We start from the raw sequence: 16,100 nt of genomic DNA, 5'->3' as shown, positions 1-16,100 counted from the left end.
TCATGTAAAATGTATGATTGCAAAGGAGTCACTAAATGTCAGTTTTAGGTCTTGTGCTGAAAGTGTTTGAGGGAAATGGCTTTACAGGGGTGTGAGTGAGGATGCTGGTCTGTTTAGATTATTCACAAAAAAGGCTGAACATTCTTAGAAGGTCTGATTACAGCAGAGATGGGCAACTACTATCACAGTGGGGGCCATAAAACTGGAATTCTCTGATCAGAGGGCCTTATCAAGATTAGTGTCAGCATTTAGAATAATGACCAATTTGAGCATCAACAGCAATGAAAAGGAGTTTTTGTTTTGTATATTATCCTGCTATCTTTGTTTATTTTGGATAGTTGTTTTGTGTATTTATTTGGCTCTTTTGTGTTATCTTGTCATGTGTATGTATATATATATATATATATATATATATATATATATATATATATATATATATATATGCACCCTATTCCCACGTCTGGACTGGGCAAACAAATGCATGATAAAAATACTTGACTCGTTTGACAACTACTTAAGCAAGATGAACATTTTCTTAGAAAATTTCATTTACCGAACTAATATAGTGTTTCAGAGGTAGGTAAGTGACGGTAAAGCTAATTTGATTTTATCTGCAGGTGTGTGCAGTTATCAATAGATGCTGCCAGTTTCGTAAAGATCAACAGTTGTTTAATTGTAGAATAAACTGACATTTTAACAAATGATTTCACAGATGTAAGTTGGCCACTTAATCTCCAATCCTCTCTGCAGAATTTACACTCTCCCCATTGATGTTTAAGTGGCCAAACTCATTTGCAAATGAACGAATTGCACGTACAAATAATTAAAACAAAATCATTGAATTTCATCAAATACATTTATTTCAAAGAAACAGAACTTACTGTAGTTATATCAAAAAAGCCAAAGTAAAAAGTAAAACAAGCATACAATCTTTATTTGTGGTATCTACCTAATTGTGTAATACATTTGTATAAAATGATAACATTTCTAACAGTGCATTATTGTTTAGACACTAAGAAATACCAACACGTTTGCATTTAAAACGACAAATAGGAGAAACAATGTTCCTCTAATCTACTGTAAGTCCAGGTTTAAACGAGACATTGAAATTAAATTTTACAACACCATTACAGATAAAAGACTACGTGACTGCATGATTTGAACTGCCATGTTTTTGCACTAGTTTCATTGCAGTGTCACTGAGATCATTTTTCTATTTTCAAATGCAAATTCAAATAACCCATGATATGAATAAAACACAAGAGTAGGAATATGAAATGCATAAAGTTCACTAATTGCTAAATATTTCAATGTCATACATGATATAATTTTAAAACACATTAATGACAAATTCATTATTTATAAGTTTATCATTAAAATTACCTAAATGAACTTTGACTAACTATATTTCATAGCAAGTTAATGCTGGAGTTACTTTGACCAATTCCTTTGATAACATCTACAGTAAACTTGGAAAATGACCAATAAAATTGACATTTTAAAGCAACCTTACACATCTAGTAAGGTTTTGAGCCCTGATGAGTAGGATCATTTGATTAAAACAGTGAAATAAACAGATTGGATAACAAATATATGAAATTTGCATCTTTCATTAGTTCCTTTAGGTGACTTCAGGAACCAAGGCTCTGGAAGCCCCACTCAGTAGGGATGCAAAGGGGAGAAAAGACAAAAAGGAGGGTGGAAGTCTTTTGCTATACATGGGTGTTTCAGTCACAAGGCAGAAAACAAATGCAGGAAAGTCCTGTTAGGGAGGTTCTGTATATTTGTCTGTCTGGAGGTTGCGTTATAATGACCTGGCCAAAGTGAGGTGTGAGTGTCACAGGTTCAGCAGGCCAGATAGAAAGGCAGATGGATTCCTGACAGGGATTTGTTAAAAAGTTGTTTGTTCCTATAATCTTGTCTGGACTTTTCTCAATTATCTTTTGCCCCTATTTCTTCAAAGTAATGTTGAAGGCAACAGGGCCTCTAAAGGTAAGCCCTACATAAAAAGTTACATTTTCATTGCTGTAAGGCACAGAAGGCACAAACATTGGCAAGATATGAAATTTCTTTTTTCGAGGGCCTTCAAGGTACACCTTTCCATTTTCTGTCCAACCAGAAACCAGCTTCAGCATCTTGGCAATCTCCGGCATTTTCCATGCTTCACCACGAAACCATTTCAAACGTTTCTCAGAAACTGGTAACCCCTTGGTGACTTTCTCAAATCTTTGCTTGTGGACAAATTTATCCAGACCACTCCCATTTCCAAGGAAGAAATGTGTGTATATGCGTTTCCTTCGTTGGGGAATATCTTTCATTTTGGTCCAGTAGCTCTTTTCCATGTGTTCAACAGCAGATTGTACAATTTCATACTTGGCTTCTTTATCGTGATTTGGGTCACTATCTTCTGGCCAGAATAGCAATGTGAGCAGAAATAGGGCACTTGGCAGGCACTTTTTCTTATCAGATGGGAACTGGCGGCTCAGAGCTTGTAGATCTTTCAGCGAAGCTACCTTCTGGGTTTCTGGTGAAAGGCATTTCAGAGAAATTTGGGTCACAATGTAATTCACAATGTCTCTTTGGCCAAAGTTTGACTTAATTGGATTGCTTGGGTAGAGAGAAAGAATTTTTTCTAGAAGACCGACAGAATCTCTTTGCTCAGTCAGCTTGGAGAGAATAGTTGTAATGTTACCTCCTCCAAGATGGTAGATAATCATTCTCTTTTGCAAAGGTGTCACCTTTGTTGGAATTGACTGGTTATGTTGCAGAGGTCCAGCAGAAAATGCTTCACTGAAGTATTTTCCATACTCTGAAGACTTTTTTGACAGCCATGTCAGGGGATGGCTTATTTTCTCTTCAGGACTCTCTGGGGTATTTTCATCTGAGCCAAAGTCTGTCTGAAAGTAACTGAGATCCTCTGAAATCCACTCCAAAGCATCTTGCATTGTCTTGTGAAGTGTTTTCAAACGGTCATGAAAGGGCTGCCAAGAACATTCAATGTCCTTTGGAATGTAATCTGTTAGTAGGTACCTCACACATTCTGAATGACCATTAGCTGCATTCCTAAACACTGGCAAGGAAGAGATCAGTTTCACCAGATTACAGCCCACCTCAACTTCTGAGAAATATCCAGAAGGGTTGATATTTTCCAGATCATTATTGGCTGCTCTTTCACATTCTTGAAAACATTCAATGGCTTTGAGAGCAGTTTCAATGGCATCTGCTGTATTTTGAGCATTTTTTTGGTTGTTGTCCATCTCTTTGCATTTTGCTTGAAACCATTTTCTGTAAACCTGCCCTTTGGTGTCAAGAATGTATGAGTTGTTTGGCATTTGTTTGGCTGCTGTTTCTGCCCAGCGTTTAGCTTCTTCAAAATTTTCATAGGTATAATGAAGTCGAGCAAGTTGTTGCGCAAAATATGGGTCTTCATGGAAACGATGAAATGCTTCTTCAAGTAGCTGGATTGCTTTTTCTGGGCTTCCCTCATGTTTGTACATGTCCTCAATAAGTGGAGAGAAAAAACTGTCATATTCGTCCCCTTTGCTTATTCTGGATCGTTTTATGAAAAGTTGTCTCAGAAAAGACAGATAATCTTCTCGTCCAAATCTGTGCTCAAAAAGGACATTGTCACAGAGTAAATCCATTGCCAAACTGCCTAGGCTCTGTTGGGGTCCTAGAAGTTGTTGAAGAATTTCTTCTGCAACAATTGGGTGAATTATTCTGATTGACCTAATGTGAGTTTTGTCATCTTTAAGGTGCAAGAAGACAAGTTTAGCTTGATCACTGAGTAATTTCTCAAACTCGTGTTGTCGAAACCTCTCCAAGTGAATGGTTAAGGCAAGCATGGCTTCACAATGGGATTGAGAGATGAAAGAGTTATGAACATAAGTGTTCAGCAAGGCCACATAATGAATGAGACGAGTGACAACAGACTGGCGGTCAATGTCTTCAAGCAAATGTTTCACAAACTGTTCAACATAGCCTTTATCAAATTCTTCACTCATTAAAACAAAAGTGAGGATGAATTGAGGCTCGTATGTTTTCTCAAGTGCTTGCCGCTTACCAGCAAACTTTCTCTTCTCTTCAGGAGACAATTTGTGAGTGACAGACACATTATGTAGTGGAGACTCTTTGCATCTTTTTTCTGGATCATGGCAACGTCGGCAGCTCAATAGAATAAAACAAAGTGTTCCAAACTGGACTTGTTTTGTATTAATGGCAACCTCAAGTTCATTCCTCAGATCATCCAGGTATTCTTTGTTGGTGTCTTCAATAAGGAGGAGGGTTGGAAGACACCTCTGTGGATCTTTTTCTTCGTATTCTCTCAGTTCAACTGCATGTTCTGCAACAAGAGATGCTGGCTGAGAAGGTTTTACAACTGCGCAACGCAACTCTTTTCTATTGTTCCACAACATCAGTCTTGCTACAGTGCTTCCACCACTTGATGGGTGATGATAGATGTTAATGACCATGACTGATGTTCGATCTGCATTGTTTTTTAAAGTGTCTTTGAGAATTTTCAATGTGTCATTATATGCATCCCTTTCAATGATGTTTCCAACAAAGTTGTGCTCAGCCAGCCAAAAATTCAACCAGGTCACTTTAGCTCCACGGTAGAACTGGCGTTCAATTTTTTCTTTCTCTTCATCAATGAAGTCTTCTTTTGTTTCATCACAATGATCAACTGTCAGAATCTCTAGAGAGAACATCTGTTCCTCAACTTGTGTTTCAAACAGACATGTCCCTTTCACACAGACTGGTAAGTGTTTTTTAGCACAGGCATTGACAGGCTGCACTCGCAGCAAAGTTGCATTAACATGGCTCATTTTCATTCCAACAACACTGTAATTGTCAACAGCTTCTCTTCCACAAGAACCTTCTGCAAAGCTTTGCCATTTCTGAAAATTTTCCTCTGATTCACAAATGCAGATGATGTCATCATGACCTTCCATATCTGTGAAAAACTCATAGAAAGTGTGCAATAGAGGTTTCTCCACTGGCGTTGTGAGAAGAAAAATGACCTGAAAAACACCTTTAGGTAAGATTTGTTTACATATCAAAGACACAGATTCACGAAGTAATGTCATTTTTGTCTTGATCCATGTCATTTCATCACAAGAACTTTCATTTCCTCTAAAGTCAGTTCGGCCATTGCAAAAGATCCAACTTGTTTGGTCGAACAGATGCATTTGGTTTGTGAATTCCTGGATGTTCATGCCGTTGGGTATTCTATAGTTCTGCAAAAAATGCATGTTTGCAGTGTGATGTTGAAGGTATTTAGAGCAAAGCCCTGATATCTTTGAATCTGCGTCAAAGTCAAACACGCAGAACAGGTTCATGTTGAGCAACCAGTCAATGTTGCAAAGATCTTCAGGATTAAATTTATTTGTGACAAGAAGAAACCATTTTTGCTGTTCAATAAACCTTTTGCCACTTGTCATTAGCATTGTGAGCTTTCGTCCAAGGTCTTGACAGAGTCCAGGAGCACAGAAGAACTGATTTTTCTCTGCCTCTTTTCTTTGCGAGTCTCGATCTTTGACTCTCTGATAAAAATCACTGATGTCTTTGTCGTTCACTGGTTCTGTCTTTGAACCCACTCGCTGCAGGATCAATTCTTTCTCAAATTCCACTTTGTTGGTTGACTCTTTAAAATTTGGTAATTTGACTCTGTACACCTTACCCTCAACAATATGTATTGAAGATACAATATCAACTTCAACAACATACCTTTTATCAAGGCTTTCTAGATCCATGACCTCAACAAACCTTGGAGGTCGGACACATCGGTGCACATTCTCTTTGTCTGAAGAAACACTCCTATCAATGTAGTCCAGGGCATCTACAAAGATGTCCTTTTCTTTCACTGGTATTCCTATTATTTCACCGTGCACATTACCCGCATCTTCTTTGCTGTCCATCACACCAAAGTGTATTGTTCCATTTGTTCTGATATTCATACAGCCAGTTGCAAATTTCAGAACCTCTCTGGCAAACTTCACTTGGAGACGAGTGCGGTCCAATAAAGCAGCTGTGGCAAATGACTTATACTCATGACATGGATAGATCAGATTAAAAGCACCTGATTCAGGTTGTAGAACTCTGTGCTTCACATATAAAAAATTAATAGCATCTTGATCAAATGGCCGTGGTTTGCAGTCATCTTTTGAAATCGGTGAGAACTGTCCCGGAGCAGACTGTGTGTCCTTAACAACAGCTTGATCTCCAAAAGGGTTTTGTTCTGAAGAATCTTTACCTTTTGTGGAAGGACCCGAAACAGATTTTTTAATGTTCTTTTGCTCTGATTGAGTCTTTGTGCCTTCATTCTGCTTGTTTTTCTCCTTCCCTTTTTGTCGAGAGCTAAGAAGCTCATTTCTTTTTTGAATAATGAGAAATGCAGGCCCTGATTTCATAGAAATCTTTGACATCAGGTAGTCTTCATTTAGAGAAAGTAGAATTTGTCCATCAACTTCAGCTTTATAGATCTCTTCAATGTAGTTTTCTTTCACTCCAATTGATCTAAGCCAGGTGCTTACTTGGGAATCAGTCCATTTATCAGGTGGCTCTTCAGGATTGTCTGCTAAAAGAGAAGAAATTAGTATTTTAATATTTTTGCATTAAAAACTAACATATATAGTAGTCGCACACAAAAAACACTATTATATTTACTTTGTTGGATAAAAAATCCAATTCCAAATAAAAAGATGATTGTGTTAATTCCAATATTTCTATTCAGTTAGGATGTTTGTTCTTTCTTTGCTTTCAACATTAATTGTTTTTGTTACATGCTGTGATGTTTGTCTGCCATTCTCCTGTCCCAGCAGGCCACGCCCCTTTCCCGCCCAGGTGAGGCTTTACACGATCAGGATTTTTGGGCCGATCACCGATCAGTGAGTTTAAAAAACGATCACCGATCTCCGATCATATGAATATTGAGTTTTTTTAGGTACTTCCTGATACAGATTCATGGAAAATCAAACTGTACCAAGTCTTGGGACCTACTGTAAATGCAGCCTTGTGACTGTGAGGGAGGGGAGTGGAACAGTCGAAGAATCCAAGCAGGACCTGAACACGACATTTGTTGTCAGTGTGTGTGTGTGTGTGTGTGTGTGTGTGTGTGTGTGTGTGTGTGTGTGTGTGCGTCCCTTTAACTGCAAATGAATGTCCTGGTCGCTCGACCATGTGCGGAGTGAGGGAGCGTGTGAGACCGGAGCAGATGGATTATAAGCTGCATGCCATTTTTGAGTGATTGCCAAAATAAACGTTGCAGCTGTTGAATTTAACAGAAGTCCGAAGCTGAGGATAGCTTCAACTACAAGAGAGTTGGAGATGAAGCTGCGGAGGCAGACTACATTGGAACTACGTGAAGCCTCTATTAGCATTAGCATTAGCATTAGGAGCAAAAACATATTTCCTGACTGTGGCATTGCAAAACCTGCTGTTTCTTATAGTCTGTATTCACAGGTGCACATCAGTGGTGGTGGGGCGCGCACACGCACGCTTCTGTGTCCACCACCGCCCTGAAACGGACAGAAGTCTCCGGTATGAAAACGAAAGTAAACAGGAGCACATTGCTCTGCTTTAAGACTCTCTTTTTTAACATGGCTGGGCTGAATAAACAAAACAAACACACACACACTAGCAGACGCTGCCCCCGCTTTCAGAGCCGGTAGACTGGGGACAAAGTCTGGTGCTCCAACCAATCAACATTTTTGCCATTCGCTCATAGGTTTTCACCTTTGTGCACAAAAGTGAGAGAAATAAATCTGTGTCACGTAAAGCAAACAACTCTTCGGTGTAAATGAGACGATAAAACAATGCAATGGGAGCATCTACAGAAAGTTTCATAACAATGACGTCGTTGACTGGATCGGCAAATTAAGACATTACAGCTCATCACATTAATTGCATAAAATGCAAAATATCGGCTGATCCGATATAACCGATCAGATCGGTGTAAAGCCTACTGATCTTCCACAGATGACTTAAAATTACTTAACTTATAGAGGCTTTAGTACCAAAGCATTTTACACTGAGTCACATTTACCTATTACACATTCACAGCCTGTTTTATGATCAGATGGAGAACAGAGACAAACATTAAGCCTGATGTGCGCAATCAGAACATCATATTTTGTAATTAGTGTTATAATTATCATCATCATTATTAGTAGTATATAGCATTTTCCATCTCTTTCTTAATCCACTTACCACTTCTTAACACACTCGCAGTCAAGCATTCAGCAAACTATGGGGCAGATTCACTAACGGTTTAGGGGTATTAAAATGTGTGCAAATGTCACTCCATGCGCTGATAAGGGGTACAAACCTGAGGGAATCAGGACTTCATGTCTTCTGCTCGTCACAATGCAAGCACAAATTATTTAGCGCGTTTCCCTCTGATGAATATGTAAAGTAGGCGGATCTCAAAAGGGGAGCAAAAAAATTGGAGGAGCAAATGCAAATGTATTAATGCAGTGGGCGCAATGAAATTTCTCAAACCAGGAACGGTTTGCGGTGAAAGTCGGACGACCCACGGGTAGGTGCAAACTCACACACAGAGATCATCGCCGCACTGAATGTTGACATAAAACACAGCAGAGATAGAAGAAAATGCTCATGTTAACCTTTCTAGTATAAGAAAATAATTTAAATAAAACAATAGTCAATATTAACAGCCACTGAATAAGAAAATGCAGAGTAAAGTGTATGTGAGGGAGAGAAAATGCTGGACACCCAAGGCGACGCATGTGGAGTTTGGTGACATTGTGGTACAAACAGTCGCTGTGCACAGAGCTCCATGGATACGGCTCCAGATGCTCCAGTGAGCTCCTGTGTCTTTCTCTCCATGTTTTGACCATAAAACTCTCATGTCGAGTTGATGTCAGGAGCATCAGGCCAGAATCAGCTGATCAGCTGTGCAATTTACGCAGCGATGGCACAATGTTCACAAATGAGAGTGTGCGTGACAAGCGCTGCTCAAGAGCTCAGACCTGCTGGATGATGGTCAGTAAATCATCTTCAAATGGTCCAGACTGATTGACAGACTCTGTTGCTGCATTAACCCAGATCAATAGGACGGTTTCTGTCCAAATCTGGCTGTTTTTTATGGACTGATAAGAGCAAAGTTACAGGACCTGGCGGAGCACCTACATTAAATTAGGGGGAAAAAAAATATCATTACATTTTAAAGTTGTTGTTGCTATTCATTTAAGATACATAAATGTCCCATATTTTCAGTGCCCCTAATGGCCTACATTATTCAAATGTGGCTTATACCCCCACAGTCACATGCCAACCAAGGATCTCAGATTTGGTGTTGTTAGCATTTATTTTAACCGAGATATGCAAATAGTTTGCGTTTTTATAGCTAGCTAGAAAACTATATTCGTTAATAATTTGTGCGTAGTTTGACTGAACAAAAGTATTTTATAAACTTTAGATCAGGTCCAACTGAAGACTCTACATGCCAAGTTTCACGCTGATTGGACAAAACCCCAAGGAGGAGTTAGAAAAAGTAGACTTTGCAGTTTTCATGATTTTGCGCAAGCAAAACTCAAGGCGGAAATGGGCGTGGCCAAACTCAACTGATTTAGTCCTATTCAGAGAATCTGTGGATATGAGATTTTTTATGTGCAACATACAATGTGGGAGTTATAGGCCAAAATGCGTTAACCTTGGTTACAGCGCCACCTGCTAGCAGACATATGTAAGTTTTGAACTCCATCAAGGTATTGATACCCTGAAGCCACACACCGAATTTGGTAATCCTATCTTAAACAACTTTCTAAGAAAAACTGTTCACATTAACTCGGGACGGACGGACGCACAAACGGAGCTCAAACCTATATCCCCCTTCCCCTTCGTGGCGAGGGATAAAAAAGTCTTACTAGAAAGACAAGTCGGTTAAAATTGCTAATGCTAAATGTCAAAGGCTCATTTATTAACAAACAACTGCACAATATGTGCCAGTTGAGACTTTTTCTCCTCTAAGGGACAGTACGTATGAGTGAGACCTGTAGTGTGACTTGTTTATGGGAAGGTCTGGATTTGGATGCATTCAGAAGTCCATCTAACTATGCTTTTCATGCTGTTCTGAGAAGTAGTGAAAGCAGCGACTTTTAAAATGAGCATTTTTATATCAAATTAGCTATAAAATAAAAATATATCTTGATATCGGCAATATTGTAATTTTCTATTTTGCAAAAATAGAAAACTCGATATATCTTGAATGTCGATATATTGCCCAGCCCTACAGGATGTTTGTCTGTGGAACTTTTGTTGGTCTTCATTTGTTTGGTTTAGGTTGGGATTTATTGATTTGACTGACTCTTTGAGGTTTGTTGTAAGCCTTGGTTTTTTGGTTAAACAACTGGTGCTTGTTTGTGATTGGTTTGATGGATTCTTTATGTTGTTGTCAGTAAACACAACACAAATAATTTCTGCATTATATCCATTTCCTTTGCTTTTCCCATGCTCCTAGACATCACCATGCAGAACATAACAATTGGGGCCTTGTCCAGGATTGTTTAAATGGGCAGGATAAATATAAAATAAGTATTTGTGTATTGTTTGTTGCCATATGCACTTTTGTGTTGTTGATGGGGCAGGAATTTGCGATGTTGCGATCGTAACTATTAATGCAATTTTAGCCAATCCCCACAAATTCTGTCCAATCACCATAAATTTCTGTAATTTTAACCAATCTGACTAAGCCCAGAGTGTATCAGGTGTTGCGACAAATTCCGTGACCCAACAAAATGTGATTGCAATCGATTAGGCGTACAACGTGGCTGAAGTCCGTCCGCCTTGTGTAAGCCGCCATCAATTTCCAAAGCCGGCAGCCACCATCAGCTGCCGGGAGTTCCCCAGTGCGACTGGAATCACAATTTAGTCTGGTTACAGACTGTGTCACAACAGCCAATCTGACTCTTTGCAGCAAAATAGCGGCCAACGTGTCTCGTGAACGCAAGTGTTGATTATCTCCTGCTGCTTTAGAAGGACTTTTAAAGAAAATAACCTGATTAAATCTCAACTATTATAGATAATGATTGATAAAGCTTCATTACAGCAGTGACGTGCCATGAGCACTACGGTTGGGTAGGCAGGGTGTTGTAAATTGAGACCACAAATGTAGACATCAATGACAATTTCATATGTTTAGGCTGGCAAGTGTTAATCTAACAAAATCAAGATCATAAAACACCATTAAAGAAACTTAAACAATTATTCAATATAGCCTCCATACTCTCCCAACAAGATATATCTCATGATACGGCAACGCATCCGTTGTTTGTGTTGCAAACACAGAAATTCTGAGAAAATGACAACAACAACAACTCAGAACAGCCTCAGTGAGGTTCATCCACAAAGCCAACCCTTCCTTTTGTACCATTCACTGTGGAAAGTACGAACAATTTTCTGACCTTACCTTTGCTGAAGTCACGCTGTATCAATTCACTAATGCACTGTGAACGTACATATAGCATAGAGAGCTTCCTTTTTATGTAAATGGTTTTTATATTTATATATTTATATTTTATATTGGGGAACTGACTGTGCATGCGCAAACACATAAACACAGACTATGAGGCTAGAGGCAGAGCAGCAATGTGCCTTTGGGAGAGGGTGTGGCCTCCTCCTGCCTTACAGTGGATTGAGACTGTGCAGCATCTCTGCCGTACCAGGAAATAGCGATGTTTAGTCATTTGGTCTATGAAAAGCACAAAATGCTGACACATTCAAACCTATAGGTACTGTAGGCTGTCGGAAATTGAAAAATAAATTATTATTATATTATAATTAAAACAAATAATCAAAATATCAATTCACCCTTGGGTAGGCACTGCTTACCCTGCCTGCACGTCACTGCATTACAGGTACCATCTAAAGCCCGGTTTAAGGTTCAGCATCAGGACCTACGCTGGGGGCATGTAGTCAACGTGACGTGGAGGTTGGTCCTTTTACTTCTGAGTGGAGGGAACGCCTCGCTATGCGATTGGCCGCCCTGCTGCTAGGGGGTTGTGGCTCTGTGTTGTTGTTACAAACGAGCATTAAAAAGCCCTTGTTTATCTTCCGGTCACAGAAAACAACAGTAAACACACACCTTTTGTCTGTGATTGACTCCGTTTGGCGTTGCTTCACGTGCTAATAAAACTCTGGCTCTTTTAGTCTGTCTCTGTTCTCTCTTTGACTCAATCCACTGTAGAAACAACTCTCGTATCGCTACGCAAAAAGTTGAAACATGGTGGTGTGACTGGAAAAGTCAGAGACCGGGACTGAGGTTTGGAGCTGATCAATCACAGCTCTAGCTGACTACCCGTCAAGATGTCGCCCTGACGGGTGGTCAGGATTTTTGGGAGGTGCAAGTGAGGTTACTGGGGAGGAGGTCTACGCCTGCGTGCGGCTATGGTGAGGGATTTTACGCAGAGCCTTAAATCAGGCTTAAAATGGCAGCAGTGGCCAGTATTATTGGTGCTTGCGCCCCCTGGTACAATCTCCACACACAAATTTATTGCTGAACAAATGAGACTTTTCTGGAGCAAAATTGTTTGTAGCAAAGGTCATGACTGCATTGATGAGATTCTCACAGGAAAAGAACCATTTATCTATTTTTTAATGTTTTTGGTTTTGTTTAAAAAATTAAAACAAACTGATTCTCTATGTAACAGGCATGGCGCCAGGATTTTTTTCTCTCCCGGTGCTAAGGGGGTATGGGATTGATATGAGGGGGTGCTGATAATAATAAAAAATAAACAAAAATTACTTTTATAAAGAGTTTCTCTTTTTTTTTTCAATAAAAGATGTTGTGCAACACAGAATGTTAGATATAAATGTAGTTTTAACTAAATTTGGTCAAAGAATATTTAACAAATTAGTTAAGCATAATACAAGTGACCACAAGGCAATTGCAAAAAAAAAAGCAAAAAAAAAAAAGAGCAAAAGTGACCTATTTTTAATTCAACACCTGCCAATAATCAGACAGTAAATCTAAAATGCAAAACGTCAGGAACTAACACACCCTAGCTGTTTTGGAGAACAATGTGTTTGTTGTTGTTTCTGCGTGTTTGGACAGCCAGGCAAGATTGCTGAGTCGAGGGTGTGTCTTTCAGTTTCTCAGGTATGTTTTAACGCGCCGCATGCAGGAAAAACTGTGCTCACATGAAGCGGCGGTAGCGTCAAAGAAATGGGTAAAAGTTTGTAGACGTTCCCTAGGAGATGGACTCTTGGTCTTCATTTTCTACGGGAACTCTTTTTTTCTTAATTATCCATTGCATTGGACACATGGCACACATACACAGTAGTATATGTTAATCAATGGGCACCATTGAATGGGGTACAGGCAGGGATTTGATTGGAACAGAACGGCTACTCTGGAACTTTTTAATGTTTTTTAACTCAATAAATTAATAATAAAATATTTTAAAATAATAAATTAAAATAAAATCAGACATTTTAGATCGCAACAATCACAGAGATTGCCCGTGAAATCCTGGAGGGACTGAGTAATTGTTAGGTAGGATTGGTAGGACCTGAGGGACATTGTCTGTTTGAGGTGGTGCGTCATGGTAGGTGTGGTGGTGAAGCTGCACGCACCATGACATGGTAAAGAAACTATGTTCCCAGGTTTGGATTATTTTGTCTTTTATGGTTGATGTTTGACAGTTTACCTTGTGCCTTGATTTTTTTGTTTTTTAATAGTGTCTGCGTGTGTATGAATAAGCAACTATTAGTTTAAGTGAGAGTTGGCTCATAATGGAAATGTTGGACTAGAACAATATGATCAACAGCCTAAATTTTGTAGATAAGTGAGGGCATGTCATTTGCATGCGTTGAAACAGCATCACTATTAGCAATAAAGTGCCCTTATTTTCAAAGCTAAAAGGGCTGCTGTTTAGGGTCTGTGGGGCATCTGGGGAGGGGGGAGGGGGGCGAGTCCTCAGGGACCTCGGACCCCTCCCCCCATCCCGAATCCCTCACTTCAAAATTATTTTCTATTACAAGTCATGCCAATTATGGCAGATATTCGTTATCAACTACAAACAAGGTAAGATACATGATTTTATTTTCATTTTCCACAGGTGAAAGTAATGGATTACAAATACTCACGTTACTGTAATTGAGTTGTTTTTATGGGTACTTGTACTTTTTTTAGTATGTTTCTAAATCAGTCATTTTACTTAATTTTGATTTTACACCCAACAGTTACTGAGTAAATTATGAATTTTTGCTTTATATCTATATCCATATTCTATGAATCAGATTATTATTATTTTTTTACCTAATTTCCTTCCAATAAAAAAGGAAAGTGATTCACTCACCCATTATGTTGTTGTCTTTGCTTAAACTGCTGTAGATGTTAATGCTCCATGTTAAGCTGTGGGGGAAATAGTTTGTTTAGTCAAACGGTCAAAGGTCTTTATCTTATCAAACTGTGGATGAACCTATGACTGTGGTCAACTCATCTACACAACAGGAGTTAATAAACACAGAAACTGTCTCATTAGGTTAGAAGCTACAATATATATATATAAATGTTAGATGTCTTACCTTAGAGATAGAAAACACGTCTCTGAGCAGAGGGTTTCAAACACACTGACCCACCATCGTTTCCTTCCTCAATGATCCGTAACTTCCGCACTGCGAGCTTTTAGTTCACGTTTAGGTTTCGGTTTACACGGAATACCTACTCAGCTCTTCTCAGTGTTGCCAGATTGGAGAATTTCCCCCGCATTTTGTGTTACTATGACACACTCATTTTGCTGCTGAATAATCCCGCTATTGACGGGTACAATCAATTAAAGTCATTATATTATGCGTAATTAAAGCTAAAGGGTTAATTTTTAACCGTATATGACTATTTTGGTCCGGAAAACAGTGTGTATGGCACCGCCCAAGTAATCATAAAACCTGTTAGACGGCCTGAGGCTCTGACGCATTTTTTTTTTTTGGGCCATATCAGATTTAAATGACCTGGTCCTAGTTTATTACAGGACTAAAGCACAAAGCCAGACCCCATTACTTCTGATTTAAGGTCTAATGTTCTGTAAGCCTGAGTTTTGTTTTAGTTTTTTCCATATAAAAATAAATAATTTTAAGTAAATGTTTCTCATTGTTTCAAGTTTTGAGAGATGTTAAGGTTTATATTATGGAGGTAGATCTATATCTGTATCACCCAATTTAAAAAATACTGAGACCCAAATAATTGCATTTTAATACTTTTCTTTGATTGAAAATGTGTTTTTGATTGAAGTCATTTTTTTTGGGGGGGGGGGGTCATAGTAGATTTGTGTCTTTACAATCTAATTCAATTTAAAGTATATTTTCAAAGAAAAAAATAAATGCAAAAAAATGTTTGCCCCCAAAAAAATTGCGTTTGAAAAGTTTTTTTCTTTGATTGAAGAGAAACATTTTGAAGCTCTTTTTTTTTCTATTGAATATTTTCGCACAAATCTACCTCTTTATATGAGCTTTAATGCTAATAAAGGTGATTGACTTCAGTCAATTTTTTAAGTCTTTGTTATAAAGAAAAAAATTATTTAAAAAAAAAAAAAAACTTATGGACAAGAACAATTTATCTACTATATTGTATTTTGCCATAAGGTAGATTAAAAAAATAAATAAAAATGTCAAGCACTTTGAGTATACCGAGGTCGGCTCAAATGTCCTCTTTTTTGGAAATTAAAATATGGTTAGCCAATCTAATATAATTTATATAGTTCAGGATATTTTGGTAAAAAATGGTAATCTCTTCTTTTCAAACTATAAACTTATGATTAAAAATGGTTGTCTATTGTGTCAGTACTTACTACCTCGTCTGTCACACAGGAAAACATATGCAATAACATCAGGACCTTGTTACCTCCAGAATAGGGTGAAATTGAGAAATTACATAATAAAATAATTTAAGTTTCTGGATAAATCTCTGTCTATGCAAGACAGAAGTGTGTAAACAAATGGGTGAATGTGTGTGTTAAATACTGTAAACCAGAGTTAATCATAAAAAAAAGCATCTAAAAAAGACCAGCTGCCTTAAAGCAAAAAATAATCATAATAATCCCATAATTATTCCTCACAGTTTACAGCAAACAAATTAATGTGAC

General features: G+C 38.3%; 1 protein-coding gene across 2 annotated transcripts; it reads right to left on the bottom strand.

Moving 5' to 3' along the window:
- Window positions 1-837: 837 nt before the first annotated feature.
- Window positions 838-14,672, bottom strand: samd9l (sterile alpha motif domain containing 9 like). 2 transcript variants are annotated; one of them, XM_028455418.1, is made up of 3 exons: window positions 14,548-14,672; window positions 14,319-14,374; window positions 838-6,577 (listed from the first exon to the last, which is right to left on the bottom strand). In XM_028455418.1, the coding sequence occupies exons 2-3, from the start codon at window positions 14,320-14,322 to the stop codon at window positions 1,950-1,952; spliced, it is 4,632 nt and encodes a 1,543-aa protein (XP_028311219.1). In that variant the 5' UTR covers window positions 14,323-14,374; window positions 14,548-14,672; the 3' UTR covers window positions 838-1,949. The 2 variants fall into 2 exon arrangements, with proteins under 2 accessions (XP_028311219.1, XP_028311221.1); XM_028455420.1 differs by having other exon boundaries at window positions 838-6,574.
- Window positions 14,673-16,100: the final 1,428 nt, after the last annotated feature.

Source organism: Gouania willdenowi, chromosome 8 (genome assembly GCF_900634775.1).
Source record: "Gouania willdenowi chromosome 8, fGouWil2.1, whole genome shotgun sequence".
NCBI classification, from domain to species: domain Eukaryota; kingdom Metazoa; phylum Chordata; class Actinopteri; order Blenniiformes; family Gobiesocidae; genus Gouania; species Gouania willdenowi.
The sequence above is the reverse complement of the archived record's forward strand: the minus strand, read 5'-3'. Positions and strand labels throughout refer to the sequence as shown.